General features: G+C 32.2%; 2 protein-coding genes across 2 annotated transcripts; both read left to right on the top strand.

The window, feature by feature from the left end:
* Positions 1-927: 927 nt before the first annotated feature.
* Positions 928-5,713, top strand: LOC139485526 (uncharacterized). The gene is made up of 3 exons (XM_071270071.1): positions 928-1,190; positions 2,886-3,074; positions 5,459-5,713. Exons 1-3 carry the CDS (start codon positions 947-949, stop codon positions 5,692-5,694), a joined length of 669 nt encoding a protein of 222 aa, XP_071126172.1. The 5' UTR covers positions 928-946; the 3' UTR covers positions 5,695-5,713.
* Positions 5,714-12,523: 6,810 nt separating this feature from the next.
* On the top strand, positions 12,524-15,370 carry LOC139484082 (uncharacterized). The gene is made up of 3 exons (XM_071267806.1): positions 12,524-12,610; positions 13,486-14,119; positions 15,218-15,370. The coding sequence occupies exons 2-3, from the start codon at positions 13,487-13,489 to the stop codon at positions 15,368-15,370; spliced, it is 786 nt and encodes a 261-aa protein (XP_071123907.1). The 5' UTR covers positions 12,524-12,610; position 13,486.
* The last annotated feature ends 9,089 nt before the right edge of the window (positions 15,371-24,459 follow it).

Below are 24,459 nucleotides of genomic sequence, written 5' to 3'. Positions count from 1 at the left end.
AAAAGCTCTTGATTGTAAGTTAAATTTAAGGTCGTGTTTCGGAAATATTTACGGACACAATTTGGTTTTGGTTTAATTTACTGTTGTGATTAGGTGAAACATTTATGTTTTATTTGCCGTCATTATATATCCTTTTTTGTATTTTTTGGTACAGGTATTTGTCTTTTCGGTTTTCGTTTTCTTTTATTAAAAGCAACATTTTCTTTTTTCGGCAATGGTTATTTTTTTCACTTTTTTAACATTAGTAATCATTGTTTGTCCCTTTTTTTCTGACTGTCAAACAGTATGGGTTGTTTGTGTTGATATGGATCGTCATCATTCTTCATAACTTTCATTCGTGTTGCTTCACATTCTTATTATTTTAATGAATTAAATATTAGTAAACTCATTTATTGATTTACAAGTGATGTTGTCTATCTTATGACGAAATTGAACCTAAATGATTGCTAAAATTTGTTTTTTTATTTTACTTTAATAAGTGTTTGAAAGAAACAACAATCTTTTTTTAAGTAGTTAGTGATTAAGAAATTTATTACGATATAAATGATCATAAAAGTACATGTAAATATCAATACATTTTTTTTATTGGTAAATTGAATTCCCAATATCATTTGTACTTAAATTGTTGCTGTTCTTTTCTATTTCTCCTTTATTGTATATTCTAATGAACATTGTTTGAAAAGTTTAAATAAAATACAAATAAGAAAAATCAATGTGCAAACAAAACTTGAACTTAGGGTGGCTTGCAATGTCACAAATATGGTTTTCGGATACTAAATACAATATATTTGATTGATTAAAAAGAAAACACATGACTTTTCCCATCGGAAATACTTGAATCTTGTTGATCTTGTGGTATATATACTAATTATTGGTTTAAACCAAACTACAAAGTATATACAAATTAAATCACGTTATACCTATTATTTCATCCTTTGAACAAGAGATGGAACATCTAGGTGGAATAAATATCGAAAGTCTGAAAAACACCTACCAAGTCGAGGATAACGTAGGTGTAGCATTTAACATTGCTTTATTACAATGTTTAATGTTATGTCTCCGGACAAACACGTGTCTTACATTATTTTTCAAAAATGTTAATGAACAGTGTATTCTTCATTCTAAGACATTTCATTATAAGTCCCCGACTGGAATAGAAATGGGATGGGAGGTTTATCAAATCGTTGATTGTAAGTACTTTCCATCAAAGCTATTTTTATATAATATTTTAGATTTAATGAATTATGTTAAAAACTTCAATTTATATTTAATACTATTTCAATTTTCAAATGAAATGAATATTGGAGAGTTGATAATGTTGTACAAAATGTTTGTACAGTATAATGAATTGTAAGGTCAATTTGCAAACATTGTGATTTAAACGTATAAATCATTGCTTCGTCATTAACTTTTCTTATCTAGAATAGCAATGAAACACCCCTTTCCTGTACAATCTCGATACTTCAGTTCTTTTCATTGTTTTTTCTCGATATTAGGACAAAATAGACATTTCGTTGTTCGTGAACCGTGGAAGATTTTAGAGATTTTGTTTCTCTCAAGTATTCAAAAAATTCTTTTATACAGCAGAGTTATCTTTGAGACTTACAATGAAAACAACGTGACTGTGTCTTTCAGACAATCAGATATTTATATCTTTTAATAAAGTAAGGTTCCGGGTTTACTTGTGTCTTTCTGTCATCCGGACATTATTATATATCAATGTGGTAATTGTCTGGTTTAAGCAACATGCTTTCTAAATAGATATATAGGGAAAGTCTCGGTATGGACTGTTGACACCAAAATTGACTAGAAAAACGACAGGGGTCGACTCAAATGTTAATTTTACGGCGCACTCGATTAAAAGTGCATTTTTGTGCAAATAAATTCATTCTCTATGGACATAGATTATTGCCGCTCTACCGGCAATTAACAGCAACTTTTGAATTGAATCTTGATATGTACTTTTGGATGACTTTTTTGCTTTTTTTTTTAACTTCAATGCCATAGCGTACAAAAAGAAAAAATGATCACGTTCCACAGATACAAAACTTATATTTAGGAGTTTTGCCACGAACTGTACAGCACAAAGCCTGTGATTAGTATTTTTAATATTGTATAGGAATGTCAGACATTTTGTTCAACAATTCTTTGCAACTTTTACCGTGAAATGCTATGTTTTTAAAAGACCTTTTAATTTTACTTTTTCTGTAACAGTTATTTCAATTTTACTTTGAAATCCTTTTTTAGAAGACCTATTAATTTTCCATGTTTAAGTTTGTGTAAACAGTGGGTACTGAAAAAAGTAAAATTACAAAAATACTGAACTCCGAAAAAAATTCAAAAAGGAAAATTACTTTTCAAATGGTCAAATCAAAAGCTCAAACAAACCAAACGAGATTTTTTTAATCTCTTATAAACTATGAATCTGGTTCATTTTCCAGTTAGATTGTGTTCTGTACTTAAAAGACACGTGTCAAGTTCATCGCTGTTAATGGATTGTTCACGGACACTCTCTGGGCCTTCCTTTAACAAACACATATTTTCATTTGTAAGCGTAGAATTTTAGTTTTTCATAATGGCACAATATTTGCATGGTCATCGTGTTGAAAGTTTATGATTAGTCAAAACTTTTAATTGAATATCTTGCTTCTACACATAAACAAGGCCATGTCATTCGATCAGGGCATACCAATGGTTGACTTCCCAGGCAGGGCTTTTATTGGACATGTTTAGTAATGATATCCCATATATGGAGAATCCTTAAAATTTATAGGGCGCCAACATGTGATAAATTATTTGTGCTGGTATAGAAAATAAACATAGAAAATAGGTACAGCAGAAAGATGAGTAACTTTATAAGATTTAACATTGTCTCATATTTTTAGTAACTGGAAGGTGTCCGACAAACTTTTTGTACTACAGACCATTGGATTTGTGCTACAGAATTGAAGATGGAACACACATGAACATGCAAGATCCAGCTATAGATATCGTTAGCCAGTGCAATGCCAAAGGGTCTGAACTGATTCGTGTAGACTCAGCTGAGAAACAAGCCTATATGGAACACGCTCTGGGTAAAAAGTAACAAAAATACCGAACTTCGATGAACTTTTGAAACGAAAAGTCCTTTATCAAATGACAAAACCTATAAATCAAACGAACGGAAAACAACTGTCATACTTCTGACTTGGTACAGGCTTTTGCTTTTGTAGTAATTGGTGGAGTTAACCTGTTTTTAGCTCATTAAAAATCTCACTTGTATCGGTAAACAAGTTCTTGATAATATCAGATAAGAGTGTCTTTATAATAATCTGGGTAATTCTTATAATTGCCATTGAAAGAATCTAGGTACTTCTCGGTTACTAATTGAATTGAGCTAGGCAATTCTGGGTTTTGTTATTTAAATTAATTTAAATACTAGAACACACCCGCGAAATCGCGGGAATTTACAGCTTGTAAACTGTTGTAGGATGAATTTTTGTAAAAGATATTATGACTGGAGAATTTCATATAAGGTATCAAATGTCCTCTCCCTTTTTTCCAAAGTCCGTTACGGTTATGTGTTTCCTTTCTGTTAAATTCAAATATTGTTCGTGTGTCTGGCTTTATACCACAACTATTCTTCCCCTTTGCTACAATGCAATTTTTGGTAAAAGTCGAATTAAATTAAAAATTTGCACCGCTTCAAACATAAAATAAATGAAACTGCTTATATATCATTATTATTCTAATAAAATGTGCTTCTAGGAGAATCCATCAGTGCTTTTCCTTTTGAGAGCCACATTAACATGCCAATGGTAGGATTTGAATCTCGTATAAATGACTAAGGCTCATTTGAGGGGTGGTCTGGGGGCCCTGATCCCGAAATTCCAGGCTTAGAAAATGAAATCCCGGGGTGCGTATTTTAACGAAATTCATATCCTGACATCCCGAAATAAACTAAAAAATATTCCCGCATCCCTTAAAGATCAATCCCGAAATCCCGAGCTTAAAAACACCCGATCCCGAAGTTCCGAATAAGTCCTGCCTCCCTCTAATCTCTACCCTACTTTTATTTTGGCCAAATTACTACTTTCACTTTGAACAATAAATTTGTATGCCCCATTTATGGGAATTATGTTTTCTCGTCTGTTCGTCCGTTCGTTTGTCTGTCCGACCTTCTGTCCGGTTTCAGTTTAAAGTTTTCACTTTCAACAATATTTTTTTATGCCCCATTTATGGGATTAATGTTTTCTAGTCTGTTCGTCCGTTCGTTCGTCTGTCTGTCCCGTTATAGGTTAATGTTTTTGTCGAGGTAGTTTTTGATGAAGTTGAAGTCCAACCAACTCGAAACTTAGTAAATAGTTCCCTATGATATGGTCTTTCTAATTTTCATGCCAAATTAGAGATTTTACCCGATTTCACGGTCAACTAAACATAGTAAATGATAGTGCCGATGTGGCACCCGTATACTATGGACACATTCTTGTTTCCACATGTTTTACTGATTTCAATATATATGCAACTGGTTGGTATGACCCCTTAGATAGTAAATATTTCAGAAAAAAATAGACAGAATACAGAGAGTCTCTGTATATTATAGTAGTCTAATCGTAGTGTACAGTAGATAAACGCGAAAACATAATTGTCTCTAAGGAGGTATAATAGTTGTGGTTCTCGCGATCTAAAAACCATGATATGGAGAACGCTCTGATTGACTTATTTAATTTGCATTTTTGTTATCTATCATACGATTGGTTGTTCTTGTGCATGTTAAAACCGGAAGTCTTATCTATGAATAGTCAGTCTGATATCGTAAACAATATCCGGACACCTATTTTGTCGTTTTTCTCCCAAAATAACTCAATCTGAATAATCATAAGAATGGATGACAAATGCGACTATGCATGTTACCTAAAGAACACAGAGGCATGATGATTAATTTATTGTGGAAGGAAGAGAAGCGACACACAAAATGAGGTCTTCTCGTTTAATAGTATAGATATCTGATCTTTGTAATTAAATTAATACAGGTATTTGTGATGCTTGTCTTGAACTAATTTAGATATTCCTGATGTTTGTATTGAACTAATATAGATATTTCTGATGTTTGTCATAGAATTAAGTTAGATATTTTTTATTATTGTTACTGAATTAATCGAGGTATTTCTGATGTTACCCATTGAATTAATCGAGGTATTTCTGCTGTTACCCATTGAATTAAACTAGGCATTTCTGATGTTACCCATTGAATTAATCGAGGTATTTCTGATGTTACCCATTGAATTAATCGAGGTATTTCTGCTGTTACCCATTGAATTAATCGAGGTATTTCTGATGTTACCCATTGAGTTAAACTAGGCATTGTTTATGTTTGTCAGTAAATTAGTCTAGATAATTCTGATGTTTTAAATTGAATTAATTTTCGGTTTTTTAATTATTTAAAAAGTGAGATAATAAATAGATTTTACCTTTTCAGCTGGTTTACCTGATACGGCGTATGTATGTGTGCAAGGAAGTAACTATGCTGTACCTGGTGTTTGGACTTACGATGACGGAACACCATTTGGGTACACTAACTGGGAGGCTGGACAACCAAATGGTGGAAACCAGCCTAGAAATCTCGGTATCGATGTCTGTGCAACAGGTTTACTGTGGCATGACTACCCTACCTCTGAATCGAAGACGTGTAGATATGTATGTGAAAAGAGATAAAGTTTCTTCCTAAATACCATATGAATTTATCAATCCCCTACCTCAGTAGCACTATACTATCTTCACCTGCATATGGCATACATTTCACAACTTATTCGAAATTCAAGAGCTTGCAACTCCTACTCAGACTATGTTAAACGTCACCCGTGTCTGAAAGTGATAAACTAGGGTTATGTCAATGAACGTCTAGTCCATTTTTCTTAAATTGAGTTCATCGGAGATTTCCAAGACCTTGTTGATAAATATTCAGAATTAATTTCACAAATAATACACGATGGTCTTGAAGTATAGATTCTGGGTACTGACGTTGCATATCATCTTAATAACGTTTTATAGTATTCTTGTATTTGTCTTTATGAATATTACTTTTAATGTTAAGTATGTTGTTTTTTTTTTGTGATTTCCATTGACGTGACTCTGTACTGATACACTTTGATATTGTATTATTGTTCTATAATAATGTTTGTACTCTTGTCAATTTACCATTTTTGTGTTTCTTTGATACATATGATGTAGCTCTGTACTTATACATCCCGTCATTGTTTTATTGCTCCAAGATAATTTTTGTATTCTTGTCTTTCATTTGTGTTAATAGGTTTTGTTTATATGCCTTTTGTGTTTCTTTCATACATATGACGTGATTCGGCTTATCACCGGGTTATTGATTATATAAGCAACACGACGGTCGCCAAATAAATGTGGCGCAGGATTTGCCTACCTTTCATGAGCACATAAGTTGAAGATCATCCCCGTTCTACTCATTCAAAAGTTGTCTAGGCTGTGTTTTTTGCTGATAGGCTTTGTATATACAAAAACAAACAGATATTTAACAAGGAAGCACAACAAGTCATAAATATGTATATGACTTTTTTTGTGCTTCCTTGTTACATATCTGTTTGTTTTTGTAGTGATTTAGATTATAACACAAAATTGACTTCTGTATCCCTATTTTTGACATTTTTACATTATGTCTGTTTGTTTTGTTTACACATCGTTGTCAATATAATGGAATTTAATGCGACTGTCATACAAGTAAGAGATTAAGCTAGCTACAAAACCAGGTTCAATCCATCATTTTCTACATAAGAATATGCCTGTACCAAGTCAGGAATATGAAAGTTGTTATCCAGTTGTATGGTATAATTGAGAGTTTGATTTTGGCATAAAACTTATGCTTTATTGTCACAAATTGAGTTAACCTATCGACCCTTGGCGAAGCTTTGATATAGGATATATGCGACATAAAGTTTAACGTAACTCAAGGTTAGATGCAATACATTTATCTACATCAAATTTCGACAGTAAATGTCATTATGATGCTAAATAGTTGAAACATTCCATTTTACGTCGTTTTGGAAATCATTTAAATTGAATAGCGGCGAAAGTAATTTTTTTTAGTCAAACGAAAATACTAACGATCATTTTCAATAAAAATGTAGCAAAAAAAAAAATATTTGTTAGTAATCAATTTATAACCATTCAGTTTCTCCAAGAAGGTATACCGTAAATTACATAGTGGCATTTATAAGAACACATTGATTATCGTCTGCAGTTAGCAACTGGTGTATATATAGAAAGACAACAGTTATGCAGATATGTTCATAAGTAAATAATTCGATTTAGAAAGAAACAAATCGGTTGACAACTCAAAACCGAGAGAAACACGTCAAGTGTACGATGAAACAAGGGAACAACAGAAAAACTAAACTATAACAAAAGAAAACGCCAGCATGCATAGAAACGGAATATAACGACAGCCATACTCCTGACATGATCCATGACATTTTAAGAATAAATGGTGGATTGAACCCGATTTTATGGCTAGCAACACTTCACGCTTATAATGCATCGTTAAACCTACCGCTGGAATAACAACACTACGTGACAGGAATATAGTACAAACAAAGAAATACCAATAAACATAGAGAAATTCATAAATGAATAATATATTACGACGTATAAGGTTTGATGGATACCAATTTACTAAGGTACATGAAAGAGGTATTTTTTTTTTAAAGTTGTATGAATTTCTCAATAATAAAAAAAATTAGATTGATTGGGTTCCATTATTATATCCTTTAGAAATTATACAAACAACGGACATGGCCTCCTCTGCTTCATTTTTGAGACTTATATCTCGAATTTAACATGAAATGTCATCTCAGTACAAGCATCTATGACAAACGAGACGATTTTGATTTTGAAATTATCTCCAAGGAAAATTCAAACGGAAAGACCCTAATCAAATGGCAAAATCAAAAGCACAAACACATCAAACAAATGGATAACAGCTGTCATATTCCTGAATTACGTCGATCATGCAGAAGGGCCTCGGTGGTCGAGCGGTTGAAGTAGTTACTACTGCAATCACTGGCCAGTCTACACTGAGGTTGTGAGTTCGAACCCCGTTAGTGTGGGTGCACTCGACTCCAATCTTAATTGACTAGGGGTGCTATAAACAGTTTCGTATAAAAAAAAACTAGGGGTTATTCCCCAACTAAAAATAGACATGGAGGGAAGTCCCTTTTTATCAACATAATTGGTGAAAAAGTATCATGTTTTTTGTATTTGGTTGTAAAGATATGTTAATTAACTTCAATTAAAACAGGTTAGATGATTATTATAATTTAAAAAATTAGATTAAATATTCATGTTTTGAGGGGAGACAACACTGTGAACAGTCTGTTTTTTTGGCAGTGAAAGTGTAGCTCTTTTCGGAGCAGGCGAACGTACCCTGAAGCATGAATTTTTTGAAAGACCAGGTAAAAAACTAGGAAATTCATACAACTTTGATAATGAAAAATGTGCAGGTATCATGTCTTCAGGGGTGTGCACATGACCTGATTTCAGGTTTTTTAAGCTTAAATTAGGCAATGTTTTTCCCAGTTTCTCTGGATAAAACTTTTTTATACTATTAAAAGTACACTTTTTTTTATTCCATTATAAACTAGAGAACATTCTGATTCCAGTGATATCTAGTTTTATACAGGTATCTTCATTAATCAGTCCACCACTAAGGGTCACTTATACATGGTCCCTCAAAATATGACGTCATAGAAAAAAACTGTCGATTGCACCCTAGGATTGTCAGTTTTCCTATCTAAGGTCAGTGGTTTTCTCCTGGCACTCCGGCTTCCTCTACCAATAAAAACTGGCCGCCAAAAAGTGGTGCTAAAAAGTGGCGTTAAAACACCAAAAATTGAAAAAATAAAAAATCGAACAGATGATTAACACGAACACCATTAAAACTAAGGAATGAATCGCAGGTGCTCCGGAAGCGTAAACAAATACTGTTACATATGTGGCATTCGTCGTAGTACGCATGTAGCTATAAAGCCGGGGATTAGCCTTATACGGTAGATATCATTCGAGGAAAAGGAGGACGGGATTGTGGGTATGACGATTGGAACATAATCCATCGTCATCTGTGAAACAAAAATTTCATGGCGGTCAATCAATTCTTGGTGGCGTCCTCGAATTTTCAAAGAGATAGTTTCAACTCCACCACTTGACACTCATTTAAACAAGAGTTTTACAATCTTTCACCTTCTGCCAAAAAAATAAACAACAAACATACAAGATTTTGTTTCCTATAGTTATAGTATTGGAAAAGCAATGAAATTACTTGTTTACCAGTGCTATCGTTTGTTTTACCCACTACATTACCAACTCTTTTAAATACAATAACTGCTAAAGTTTTGTTTCACACATATGGACTGATTTTAGAGGAATCAGTCATGAGACATGAATCAACATGCATTACCATTGATATGGACATAATTATAAATTAACCGTTTACAAACTTAGAACTTTTGAAATACTAAGGCTTTTCTACTTGAGGAAGAGGGACGAAAGATACCAAAGGGACAGTCAAACTCATAAATCTAAATCAAACTGACAACGCCATGGCTAAAAATGAAAAAGACAAACAGAAAAACAATAGTACACACGACACAACATAGAAAACTAAAGAATAAACAACACGAACCCCACCAAAAACTAGGGGTGATCTCAGGTGCTCATATATGACCTAAGCAGTATTTGGCAAAATTTTAAGAAATGTTGGTCCTATGCTCTTTAACTTGTACTTTATTTGACCGTTTTAACATTTTTTTCATTCGAGAGTCACTGATGATTATTTTGTAGACGAAACGCGCGTCTGGCGCTGATACTTAATTTCAATCCTGATATCTATGGGAAACAAAAGTAAAGTATTGTTATTGTGTCCATAGTTATATATAATTTATACACATATGAGAATCATTGCACTTTCTACGTGTTTAATGACACATTTGAAGACTTTATTCTATAATTCCTGACAAAAATGTAGAGTCTTAGAGTCTTAGAGTAGAACAAGACATACTTTTAATATGTTTTAGCTTGCTTTAAGAAAACTATTTATGTGTGGGTCTACTCAGGGAATTCGTAACCATTGCTGTCATTTAGAAATCTAGCGTTGATATTTTTTCTTATTTACAGAACCCATTCACCACATGTCCTGAATACATGTTAACTTGGATACGATTTTAAATCTTCATTTTACTTCAAATATAAGATATGTTTGTCAAGTTTATTTAAACTAAACAGAGATTTAGTGATGTCTGTATAGTCAAAGCTACAAAAATATATTTGATATTTTATCGCTACACTTGTGTTGGTAGGTTAAAGTCTCATCTAAATGGATATTACATTATCAAGCCTAAATGACAAAGTCTGAAAACATTAAATACATTCTAAATTCTGTACGATTTTACATCTTCATTTTACATTCAATATTAGTCAGTTTTGTCAAAAACTCATCGGACATTAAGCAGTCAACTTCCCTTTGCTCCAATATTTCAAGCTAATCTGAAAAATGATAAATGCAGTACGATTGCCTTTAAAAGAACGTTTTCTGGAAACCCAGTGGAAGAGTATGATAAAACATTTGTCTCTGTTTAGTTTTCAGCAATATATTAGTGGCCTTATGTTTTTTAAAGATAGCAAAAAAGTAAACGGTCATGATATATATTCAAATTCATGTCTGATTAGTATTATGAAAGTAATTATATTAACTGTGTATGTAGAATTTTTGGCAGTGTTAGAAAGTAGGACAAATTCTAAAAAGGCTATCGTTATCCCTTACTACAGAACTCATAAGCGATTTGTATGTGCACTCGAAAGTGAGCACGCGTTGACTTGTCGGGTTTACTTATTGTGTAAATTTTCACCTCACCCAGTTGCTGAAATTGATGATTTGAAGTTCATCCAAACAAACTTCAAACCTCAGAGAATATTTTAACATGATAAGTAACTTTCCAAAACAAAATTTGAAAAATAAGAAAATAGAGGGCCAAGTTAACTGCCTAAAATAAAATTTCTAAATTCCCCTTTTATTGATACTTTAAAAATTATCAACGGTATATCAAAGTTTTATACTAAAAATCTCATTAATCGTACTTTGAGTTTTTATGTAAATCGTAGTTAATGACCCTTTAAAATAATCCTTTAGTTTATAAAATTGTTTTAACTTATTGACTCTGACAACTGCAAATTGGGAAAAAATAACATGTTTTAAGTACTAGAAATTTATTCTGATGTGTTTCGATAAAATTAAAGGTAACAAATTTTAAGGAAATATGATGTAGGTGAATGGAACTATTTAGAAATGAGGAATGCCATGATTTATTTTTTTGGTCTGTGGGTTCATTATCATTTGTGGGATACCAAAGTTCGTTGGAAAAAGGTTAACCATGAATTCTAATTTTCAACAAATCAAACATTTCCTATACAGATTTTGGTTAATCTACGAAAATACCAGATTTCCTCAATCCATAAAAAAAAAAAACGAAGATAACATATCTATACACATCCTAATTTGTAAATGGCATTTTCTTAATCTGTAAAAATACAATTTCTTAATATGTAAAATTTGTTTTTCAATTTGTAACATGACCATCCGTTACATGAATTACTATAATTCTTGATTTGTGAAATGTAACTTCTTAATATGTTAATGCAATTTCTTAACTTGTTAACCCATTTTCTTTTTTTATTACATGACATTTTACGTTTATTAATTTGTGAAACGATATTTCTTTATATGTTCAATTTAATTTCTTAATTTCAAATTGTAACTATGAAATCATTAATAATTAATTTGTAACATGGAATTTCTAGATAAGTAAAGAACATATAGGTATTTTTGTAATCGAAATATAAAAATTCTGTATCTTTGAAATAAAACACTCACTAAAAATGTATCATGTCCCAACACCTTAGTCTATGTATTGGAAAATATAGAAGGACACGTGGACAGACTGACAAAAAGAAGAGGAAAATTCAAAACGGAAAGTCCAAAATCAAATGGAAAATCCAAGGCTCTAAAACATCAAACGAAAGGTCAACAACTGTCAAATTATAAGCCTGGTACCTCTGATAACTTTTAGTACATGCATTTTCTTATGTCAAAAAGGGAGTAGAATTTATGTAATTTTTTTTCTCCTACTCTTAGAAAAATTATATGTGCTTTCAAACAAATGGAAGTTTTTAACGACCTTGACTGGCTATACAGCCCTGAAATTTCTTTACAAGGCCTTCTTCAGTCTGATTAAAACCAGCACAATTTTTCACCTTATAATTTTATAAATGTTAATGATATCCACTTTTACATGCTGTTATAAATATACATAAATATAACATTTATCTTTGATCGTGTCGATAAATGTGTTTCAATATATTTTCAATATTTAATCAAAGTTCGGTTAAATAAGAAATGATAGTTTAAAAATACTAGGTATGATGTGGTATTTAAATAACATAATGTGGTTTTAAATATAAATAGCAAAGGGTATTTCCAATAAATGGATCCGTACCTGGGTGAGAATGTTTGATTACATCTGTTAAAAAAATAACATGAACTAATTCAATTCAAAAGGTAAAAGATGTGTGACATTATACCATTCAATGATTTTTGAACGATGAAATTTAAACTGAAACAACACCTAAAATGATGACAAAACCGAAAACATTTAAAAAAAAAAATTACTTTCACTTTAAAAGTTTTGTTACTGAGGAGTCTATGTGATTTCTTATCAGTTTTCAACATCATATGTTTGCACTACGTCATCACTTATTTTGGTGATTTTTTTCTTTTCCAAGCTCTTGTTTCAGTGATGTCAACCGATAGACATCTCCCACACGTTTTTTCTTGGACTGCTATGCCAGATCGTCAGTTAATGTGATGTGGGCATCTATGACAAATCCCCGTTTTTTGTCAATTATCATTTCATGTGGAACTGAACATCACTTTTTACAATAAAAATATGAGTTTATAGGACACCATGCCAGACTACCACTTTCACATTTTGAGTAAACCTGAAAATCGAAATTAAAACCATAGTTGAATTTTAAAAAAATCATATCATGGTGAACATGTTCAAATTGGGCGAGTTTTAACTAAGTTTCAAAATATAAAGCATTCACTCCAATTCTTGGTAAAAACAGCGTTAACCAACACTTTGACCTGATATGGGACAGAAGGATGCCTACACGAGAAGACACACATGTAGTGTCGTCTTAGTATAAACGATGGGTCATTTTTTAAAGAAAAAGGTCAATGGCACACCATAACGGATTTCTATGTCAACTGGCATTAATACAGCCTCTAAGGGGTATACAATTTATTGAGTATGAAGTCCATTACATATTGTACATGAATACATTAAAAAAAAAACCAGCCAAGATAAAATATATACGCGATCATGTTTATTTCAAATCAGTTATAACAGTTGTTGTTTTTTTAACTTACAGGATGGATATTGAAGATCGTCGAAGGTACTTTATTGTAGGATCAGTATTTTTGGAGGTTGTTCAACCATTGTTCAGAACTAGGCTAGAAAATGACTACACAAGTAAAGGTCTGGGGTCTTTTCAAGATTTTCTAAACACTCAACAAGTAATACACATACTGTTTCACTTACGACACAGAAATGCTAAATGCTGTAAAGACATATCTAACTGTGTCAACAACTCTAAACTTCCTCTGATGTATATTCAATGGAATCAACTGTACACTGAGAATCCAGGACAACGTGGTCACAACTGCCATTGCAAGTTCAAAGCAAACCCCGTCCAGCTTAAAGAACTTGACATAACTATGGCAGGTTTAATATTACTTAACTGCTGTTATCTTGGATCAACTGAGAAAAATGCTGTACTCATCTTACGTCGCTATAAGAATGAATACCTAAGCCACAACACGCAGGGTGCAATAATTGAAACTGAATATAAAAGCCTGTGGACAGACCTGATTAGTTTTGTCCAACAACTAGATCCAAATAAACAAGATGACCTTATGAGAATAGAGAACAGACTACTTGATGAAGGACTCTGTAGAAAATACAGTATAATAGATCTTTTGAATATTCACAAGAAACTAAATGAAGTAAGATTTTTTTTCTCCAAATAAAAGTTCAAATATAAAACACTTTATCATGAATCCATAAACTTTAAACCCGGTGAATATAATCTGATATACAACAAATCATTGTGTTTTCAACATTAAGACCTTTCGATTTTTCATTTTGGTGTTCAGACAATGAAATTCTGCAAAAGAGAATAATTCAATTGAGGATGTAGTTTGTCAAAAACTCGATGAAGGTCAGTTAATTTCTCCATATGGGAGATATCTTGCATACGCCATTGAATTTCACAAATAAAAATTAATAGTATTCATATTATAGAACAAAGAAACAAGACACTTATTAATGTTATTCCACTGTATGTTAAATTTAATAGGCGGGTATATATAACGGTGATCAACCGAATGAACGTATATGTAAGTTTTGTTATAGAAACTCTAGGTTGGTCCCCTCCGTAAAATCTTCAGTATGCCTTCGGAATATACAAAAGCCGGAAAACAGACTAAAAAAACTCTAAGCAGATGAGTGCCACTTTATTCTCCACTGCTCGTTGTATAATGACTTTAGAGAAAGTACTTTTAATAATATCTTTTCTAGTCAATAATTACTAAATATGACAATGAAAAGATTTTCTTTTTGATAAAAAAAAAAAAAAAAAACATCCTAGAAAGCTGGCTAAGTATACGGTGAAAGGATTTCGACATCGGCGTGTAGTGTTATATATATGAATAGCTTAATAAACAGTATATTGCAATTTCAATTTTGATCATGTAGTTGACAGTAACCTTTTGTCTGTAATATTACTTATTTACTTACTAATATCATGGTGTCTTGGTTTCAAACCATGAAATTCCATGGAAATTCATTTGTTTGCCAAGATTTAATAAATCCATAGATTGTATATGTAAATTCTTAAGTTCTCTGAAGCAGAACAAACGGTTAAGTTCAGTTGGTTAATTCAAATAGAAACATGTCTAATTAACGTGACGGGAAAATTTGTTGCCTACAAATTTTGATATACATATAATAATAATGATAGCGACCTATTCGATCTTTTGCTTTAACAACTTGTTTATGTAGTTTGGAACTTTGACGATTTTAATCCATATTCTTTTTTACAGATGGACATTACAATTCAGGAAATAGGCTCATCTGTACATGGTATTGATAGCTCAATTCAAGGAATTGGTGCAACTGTTCATGGAATTGATATTCATATTGTCATTATTGAAGATATATGTCTATTTTATATGCTTATTCTCAACACATTTTAGCTTTTTTAATATGCAATCCATTTCTAATTTACCAATTTAAAAAGAAAGATTTTAAAGAAGGTCCATGACAAAACATGTTTTTATATATGGCATCTGCAGTAACTATTTTTATATGGCAAGTATGTAGCAGGTGAAGAGGATAACAATTACAAAACCAAATATGGAGTCTTATCTGCTTTCAATCATCCACAGGTTAAGATATGATCATAGTGTAAAGATGATTAAAAATAGATCTTGTGATATGTCTATAAGAGTTTATAACCAATTACAAATCAAGAAATCATTATTCTACTTCAAAGCAAAATCTGATTTCATTAATATATATAGAAACAACTAAATAAAACTTTTCTTACTGTATATAATTTACTATATTTTACAGAAACTATTGAATAACCTTAGAAATGAAGCAATAGGTTAGTACTGCTAGAAAAAAAGAGTGAACAAGGTCAACAGGTTTACCGTAAATTGTCACAACAAACATCCTTCAATTTTGATTTTGTTCATATCCTCAGTGTATTGATAGATACCATACATTAGCAGGATATGTTGTCATACAAATGAGTGGTTTAGCTAGCATTATAACCAGATTTAACCCACAATTTTCTACATAAGAAAATGACTGTATCAAGTCAGGATTATGACAGTTGTTATCCATTCGTGTGATGTATTTGAGCTATTGATTTTGTCATTTGATTAGGGACTCTTTTTAAAATTTTCAGTATGTTCGTGATTTTGCTTTTGGCTAAAGTCATCTTTTGTGGTTTAAATGAAATGGACTAACTAAAACACTACAAATAAGATTAAGCATTTACCAAAAAGATGGATGTAATTGTTCAGCTGTAGTCATGATTAAAACATTAATAATAACACCTATAAATAAACAGATGAATTTACACTGAAATGCGATTCTAATGTTTGCGATATTCAGAAAAGTTCCTGTTTGATATATATATAAAATTTCAGAATGCGAGTTTTATTGATTGAGATTATAACCCTGTTGCATATTTCAAAACATCACAATAAATTCTGATCCTCATACAAAATAGACAGGATATTACATGTGATATGATTTAATTTCATTGGAAATAGCAATAACTCTAAAACAATTTAATTATATATTATCAATAGGATCAGTACATCAGATATTATTACATTTCAGTTATCTTTCCGGGTTACTAGGCCATTTGATTATTGTAAAAAAACATATAAAAAATAAACTTAATTTGATCTACCTGCATTTATCATGTTAAAATACTACAATGAAGTTTATCTACTTTTTCGAAGAAAACTTTCACATTATTATTTTTGCTATTATTTGGGTTTTTTTTTATTTTTTGTAAGTTGTCATATTTAGAATGTTACTATGACTACCATTAGTCTCAATGCTTTTAATCCATTTCTATTTTGCAATTAAACCAGTCATCTGTAAAAATTTAAATCTGTATTGACAGACAGAGTGCCCAAATTTAATTCACCAAAATTAAATCAACAATGTTCATGCAAAAGGCCCAAAAATGTCCATGCAAAACGAATCTACTTTACAGTAATTTATGTTATATCTATAAATTAACTGTTTACAAAATATTGAATTTTTTGAAATACTAAGGATTTTCTACCTCAGGCATAGATTACCTTAGCTGTATTTGGCAACACTTTTAGGAATTTTGGATCTCAATGCTCTACAACTTCGTACTTTATTTGGCTTTTTTTTTTTTTTTTTTTTTTTTTTTTAACTTTTTTGGATTCGAGCGTCACTGATGAACTGATGAATCTTTTCTAGTCGAAACGCGCGTCTGGCGTATATATAAAATTTAGTCCTGGTATCTATGATGAGTTTATTTACAGAGATGAATAAATTAAAAATAATCTGCTGATTTTAAATTACATATCGATTACTTTGATTACTGGATACAACCAAAAAACATTTCCTGATGTAATAATTTGATGACCATGTTTATTTCTATATTTCATAGACATAAAAGACAAACTTGGACAAGATATCTTCTATCAACATTGTCAGATTTATCTGAATTTACTACTCAATATAAGACCGATTGAAATTATATTCGGTGTGGTGATGATGGATGATGGTCGACTGGTGATGATATGCGTGCTGCACGATTGCAATTTGCTGATCTGTAACATAGATGCAGTGGCGGATCCAGCGGGGGGGGGGGGGGGTTCCGGGGGTGCGCACCCCCCCCCCCTTTATTTTTGCCGATCAATGCATTTGTATCGGGACATATGTTTTGCACCCCCCCCCCCCCCCCCCTTTGCCCTGGGTGCCCTGGGTTAGCACCCCCCTTTCGAAAATTCCTGCATCCGCCCCTGAGATGGATCACAGTTAACAAGAATACCAGTCAATGATGGCTCATATTGTGTTACACCAATCAACAACTCTACAGTCGCAGTTATGGTCAGCACTTGGTACAATATTAACTATATAGACATGTTTGACATAAACAACAAGCACAAACTTAAATCCATATCAGTACCTGGAATGGAGCCTTATTGTGGTATTGCAATGATAAACAACATTTTAGTAGTAGGTGGTATCTGCAGACTACTGCTTGTTGATTATAACACAGGAGAGACAGCTAAGATAATAAAAACAGGTGGACAACCAATCTGTTCGCACGCTGCAGGAGACAAAATATTCTACAGAGAACAAACTTCAAATGAAAATAAAGAATTGTACTGGTATAGCTTCACCAAAGACAACATAAAAAATATACCATTACCATCAATACCTTGTTCAATAACTACACTACAAGATGGTAGTCTGTATGTTCTCTGTACAGATGATTCTGTACAACATGTGTCATCTAATGGGAAACAGTTCAAAACTTTAAATAAAGATCAAGACCCATTCTTCAAGGATTGTACCTCGATACGATACAATCCAAAGCAGAGACAAATGATCACAACCCATTCATCTAATGGAATTGTCAAAATACTTCATGAAGTATGAACTATGAAACTTGCAATGATTTTAAAAAAAAAAAGAGGAAAGGAAAATGAAATCATACAATGGAAACATAACAACATTGTTCTTTAATAAATGAATGTCACTTTACAACATTATAATATAAACTATAGATTGTCAATTTTGATTTCAAGAAGGAATTTTTATAATTCTTTCGTATCAGTAAAATAACTTTTCAGAAATTGAATATTTATTTAATACTATTTAAACTCTAGATGTGGTCAAGTGATCACAGATATCCCCACCTATAGCAACTGAGAGGTCAGAATTTCAATTCACTTTTTTTTTTCTCTTTTCCGTGGGGTTTTGGTTCACGGTTTTCCTATATTTAAAAGAAAAGCATTCAGATGTTTGTAAAAGAGAGTCGAAAAATACCAAAGGGACAATGAAGCTCATACCTCGAAAATAAACTGACAACGACATGGCAAAAAACCGAAAAAGAACAAAAGACAAACATCAGCATGCAAAACACAACATAGACCCCACCAAAAATCGGTGATCTCAGTTGCTCCGGAAGGGAGAGCAGGCTCTGTTCCACAATATTGATATGAATATAAAAGTTTAATTTCGACAATTTCATCTATTTTTTACCCTTGAAACGGTTATAATATATAAATTGAATTTATTATTGTTCATCAAATCACACGTCTATCAATGTTGCTTTTTCTCCCCTTTGAGTAGACGGCTATTTCCTCCATACTGATCTTACCATAACATCTCTTGTTCACTCTGTTCCAACTTTCAGTTCATCTAGTAGTTTTCCTTGAACGCAAGCTAAATTATAAAATTAAAAACTTGAAAAGTAAATAAAAATACTTCCATAACAAAACAAACTGAACATGATCCACCAAAGAATTTACAGTAAATACACTTGTTGTTTTATGGTGCTATGGTAATTTTTTATATTCTTGTCTTTCATTTTTGCGTATGTGATTTGTCTGAATGCCATTTTGTTTTTTCTTTGTTTGCATATTTGTTTGTTTTTATAGTGGCTAAGATGATATTACAATGCTGACTGATTTACCCCAATTTTTTGTGTTTTTATCTTGTATGTTTGTTTTATATAAAAAAGAAGATGTGGTATGATTGCCAATGAGACAACTGTTTACATATTGTTGTCAAAATACTGATTGTATGCGACTGTTATACAAATGAGAGGTTTGACCAGTTATAAAACCAGCTTTACTCCACCATTTACTACGTACGGAAATAAACTCATCATAGATACCAGGACTAAATTTTATATATACGCCAGACACGCGTTTCGTCTACAAAAGACTCATCAGTGACGCTCGAATCAAATGACTGTACCAAGTCTTGAAATGGCAGTTGATTCAATTCGTTTTTATAATGCGTTTGGGCTTTTGTCAGTTCTGTGTTTTTGTTATTTTACTTGTTTGAGTATCTTTAGATATGTTTCATTGACAGGAATGTTCTCTCATCTTCAAATCGGTACTTGTTGGCAAACATTTCTATTAATATTTTTTTCCTTTTGTAATAATATCATCATGCAACAGTATTACAAGTCAAATAGTTGTCATCAAAATTCAGTACACGCATAAGTTTTATTTATTGTCTGTTTTGAAAAATACGTGTGATAATTCAGCATGATATAGAAATGCGCAATTAGCTCATGATCCCCTGTCGCTTTTCATTGAAAAAGTTTCATAACTCCTTTATGATATATATTAAATAGAGAATAATACATGGCAAAATCCGTATCATATGTCGTATCATCCCGAGACATCAATATCAGCCCAAGGGCCTTTACTTATTTGTAGATCACTTTAAGCACCTGGGTTACCTTACAATTTGCGTGCTGTTGTTTTAAAAAGATCTTTATCATATGTTTAGTAGTAAATACAGTAGTTTTGCATATGTGATAAATAGCCTGCTGTTTAATCCATATCGCGCAACTTTGATGCGCACCCTTTATCGCATACCCTTTATCACAACCCTACCCTTTATCGCATACCCTTTATCACACCCCTACCCTTTATCACACCCCTACTTTTTTTTTTTTTTTTTTTTTACATAATGTCAGTTTTGGTTTTTTTTTTGCTTAAGAAAAATTTTCCTCAAAATAGGTAAATTTTTTGAATGACGTCATTGTTTGGTATGTGACGTCACGAACGATGAGTTTTCATATTGTATGTGACGTCACGAACGTCAAGTTTTCATTTTTTTGGCACACTAAATGCAACTATGAAAAATACAAAACACACAAATTAATACAATAATAAACAAAATATTTTTAAAACAACAGCACGCAAATTGTAAGGTAACCAAGGTGCTTCGGATAAGTAATTGAGCAGTTCTTTTAAGGCCTTTGAAACAAGACAAAAGTAGAACTGAAGGTAACCCATAGCTATGGATCAGAAAACAGTTCATATAATATAATACTCTTCTGTTGAAATATATGATAAAGTGTATAATACATGGCAAAATCCGTATCACATGCCGTATCACCCTCGACCAATATCATCCCTCGGGCCTAAAGGCCCTTGGGCTGATATTGATGTCTCGGGATGATACGACATATGATACGGATTTTGCCATGTATTATTCTCTATATATTATAAAAGGGGCTTATCTTGATAGATATAAACCAGTAACCAAAGTCCAAAAACTAGCAAATCCTCAACTCCCTGTTTTTATGAATACAAATAACTCCGAAACGTAAAATCTGAAATTCATAAAAATAGAATCGAAGCTTTAAGTCAAAAGATATAAACAATTAATCAAAGTTTGATATAAAAAAAAATGATGTTACATTTAGAGTAATTGTCCGACATGGTGACGATGGACGGCAAACGGGCAGCGGTGTCCTTTATAACGGGCGAATAAAAATATGAAAAGGGGATGAAATGCAAGTATTGTTTTCTATGTCGTAAACCGTTCTGGATAGAGAAAATCAGGACTGAAATGTTCAGAATACGAAGATCTGTCTACCAACCATTTTAAAAGTCACTTTGGACGACTTTTTATAGGAGTTGTTGTCCTAAATTGTGTTCCCCCAAATTGTTCACCAGTTGATGAGAAAAGCCGTGATAATCCGGAGCACGTGTTCTATATATAATTCAACATGACCGAATTGTTCTGCTATTTATTACGGTATATGATTATTCGCCCACAAAATAGATTGTGCATCCACTTTTTAGTTTTGCAGAAATTTTTAGTAGATAGGTTAAAACTGTTAACAGCAAAATTGATCAACAGGTCTGCATGGAAATGATTTTAAAATGATTCAACATCTCCAAAATCGACTGTCAACTCCTTGCGTTACGTAGACAGTCAGAATTTGAACACAGAAAAAAATTACCAGAAAAAAGCTTAAGTGATCTACAAATAAGTAAAAGTTAAAAAAAAATATATATCGCTCAAATGACAACACTGCGTGACAGATACACAGCTGAGCAAACACACAAATGTGTCCTGAATGTGGCTTTGTAAAGTTTTAATCTTCAGTGTTTCTAATAAAGATATCACCGCCAAATACATCCCGTTGTAGATGAACAGTTTGATAAATAGGTTCTTGATGGTGTTTTTTTCTAATTTCTGAATTTGGTTTGTCAAATACAAATTTATCGTGCGATGTTTAATATATAACTGAAATGCCAAGACCTATTCCATGTGCCATCATGAGTTTTCAGTTTTCCGAAAATGATTTAACGTCCGGAAGATGGAGATCAGATGTCCCATTGGTGGATGCCGGGAGTGTTCCGCAGGTTGGAACCAAAACAATCGACTTTTTTGTAAGTTTTAGTATGCGAGCGTTTCATGGTGTTCTGGTGGCTGAGATCCCCGGGGTCCCTTTTCAAAATGTTTGGATCCATGCATGTGTTCTAACAAGACATCCTAGCAACTAATGTCACGCGAAATTAGGATTCAAAAGTGGCTAAGTTCTTTGAAAAAATATATATGGGAATATTAACAAATTACGGCAAACAGATTTTTTTTCTCAGATTTATGTACATGCCAAACATTGCCAAGCTGATATTGTAGAATCATATTGAGGTTTATTATAACTAAATACACGAAATTAAAATCGGCGAAGACAAAAAAAAATATAAGAAATCCATGTAGTTTGTGTTTGTACTTTTAAATGCAAAAAAAAAGGAAATGAGAGTACTATACTACTAGTTCACAGTAAGTTATTTTTTTTAAACTTTTATTTGTTGCTGAGCATGACCTGTTGAACTCTCTACCATACATGCAGTCAAAGGATTTTAATTAACATTCATGCAGAATAGACTATAGAGCCCCCCCCCCCCCCCTCCTTTTCCTATGAAATTATGATGTTCGACTGTTTCAAAGATAACATGAATATTTATTATACAATGTCGGTTAGCAACTAGAAAACAACAATCGGTATTAATGATAAATATGAATATATTATGCAAGGTTTAATTGAAACCCGAAATTGAAAATATATGATATTCAAATCGGTCAAATACCATGACGTTATATTTATTATTTGTTCCGCCTGATAAAATTCCTCTTGAAACTTTGTTTAAAGTCATAAGAAACCTCAAATTAAAAAAAAATAATGCATTTGTTTTTTTTCATAACTCAATGAATAGTTTTCATTATAAGAAAATTCTTTGATTTGTTCATATTTAGAAGAAGTTTACTTTATTTTAATTGCTTCCCCCGACATATTTTCCGTATGCAAAGTGACCTCAGTGTGACCCATCTCGTAAAAATCCGGTGATCGCAATACGTATGGATGTCCTTAATATAAACTATTATCTGATTGTGCATGTAAACACGTGCTCAATATCCATGCTTTTTTGTTGATTGTTGACAAACAGGTGACAATCGTTAAACTTCGGATTCAAAACACGAACTTTAATAACCTGCCATATTTTCACAACAACACTGACCGATTGAAAAAAAAAATTGACGATTATACGAAATTTATGCGAAAAAAATGATACAATCTTGCACAGAAGACTAAGTTTATAATGTTTGTATGCACTGGTTCAAGAGTTGAAATAAGATTTTTTTCGCCGGTCACTCGTTTCATATGACTTTAAAAACCGATTGCCATATGTGTTCCCGTTGGAAAAAATATCACTGGTGTCAACGTGATGATCGTAACTGCAATTAAGAAACATATTTATAAGCATTGACATTAAAATATTTGTTCGTGTATGATGGAAAAGTAACAAGAAGAATGAAAATCGAGATACAAAAAATCACGATGCATGATGATCTTAACTTTTATTTTATTTTATCAACGATGAACATAACTTTTATTTAAGATGATCGTAGCTGTCTGTTCAAACGCAGCATTTTCTGATGAATAAAACTGTCTTGTATGCGAAAAAGTGTACATTAACAGCTAATATTGTGATAATAATGAGAAACTATCACTGAGGGGAGGGTAACGTCTTATTGATAAGTACACAAATGGTAATGATTTCGCGAGATTTCGATTTTTTTCTAGTTCAATGTTAAAATTCAACTTTATATTGATTACACAAATTTTATATAAGTAAGGTATTGCCCATTTTATGATTAATGTCCAGTTTGGTAAAATTGGTGATTTTTTTAGTACCTTTTCGAGAACCTGGTAGTTTGGGGATTTCAGACTTTTTATGGATTTTTTTAACAGATATAGGATTTTTTTTAAAGGAGAGGTTGAAAAAAGTACAACATTGAGAAGTGTAACCATATCTGATCATATCTGTTGAATAAAAAAAACACAATGAAACCATTAATAAAGGGAGCTACTACTAGGTTTTTTTACTTAAAACCCCTGTCCTGTCTTTTTATGCCCCATTTATGGGCATTATGTTTTCTGGTCTGTGCGTCCGTCCGTCTGTTCGTTCGTTCGTCCGTTCATCCGTTCGTCTCGCTTCAGGTTAGAGTTATGTTTCAGTTTTTGGTTGAGGTAGTTTTTGATGAAGTTGAAGTCCGATCAACTTGAAACTTAGTACACATGTTCCCTATGATATGATCTTTCTAATTTTAATGTCAAATTAGAGATTTTCCCCCATTTTCACAGTCCACTGAACATAGAAAATGATATTACGGATGGGGCATCCGTGTACTGAGGACACATTCTTGTTTCTAAATGTCACCCCCCTTTTTTCCC

This window comes from Mytilus edulis, chromosome 8 (genome assembly GCF_963676685.1).
Source record: "Mytilus edulis chromosome 8, xbMytEdul2.2, whole genome shotgun sequence".
In the NCBI taxonomy this organism is placed as follows: Eukaryota; Metazoa; Mollusca; class Bivalvia; order Mytilida; family Mytilidae; genus Mytilus; species Mytilus edulis.
Note: the sequence above shows the minus strand (reverse complement) of the source record. Positions and strands in the feature narration are given on the sequence as shown.

What these genes read in the sequence shown, in the direction of transcription:
- LOC139485526 (XM_071270071.1), top strand. Translation starts at nt 947, where the DNA reads ATGGAACATCTAGGTGGAATAAATATCGAAAGTCTGAAAAACACCTAC. An exon ending in GGTTTATCAAATCGTTGATT is followed by an intron (nt 1,191 to 2,885) that starts GTAAGTACTTTC and finishes TCATATTTTTAG; the next exon opens with TAACTGGAAGGTGTCCGACA. An exon ending in CTATATGGAACACGCTCTGG is followed by an intron (nt 3,075 to 5,458) that starts GTAAAAAGTAAC and finishes TTACCTTTTCAG; the next exon opens with CTGGTTTACCTGATACGGCG.
- LOC139484082 (XM_071267806.1), top strand. Translation starts at nt 13,487, where the DNA reads ATGGATATTGAAGATCGTCGAAGGTACTTTATTGTAGGATCAGTATTT. An exon ending in TTCACAAGAAACTAAATGAA is followed by an intron (nt 14,120 to 15,217) that starts GTAAGATTTTTT and finishes TCTTTTTTACAG; the next exon opens with ATGGACATTACAATTCAGGA.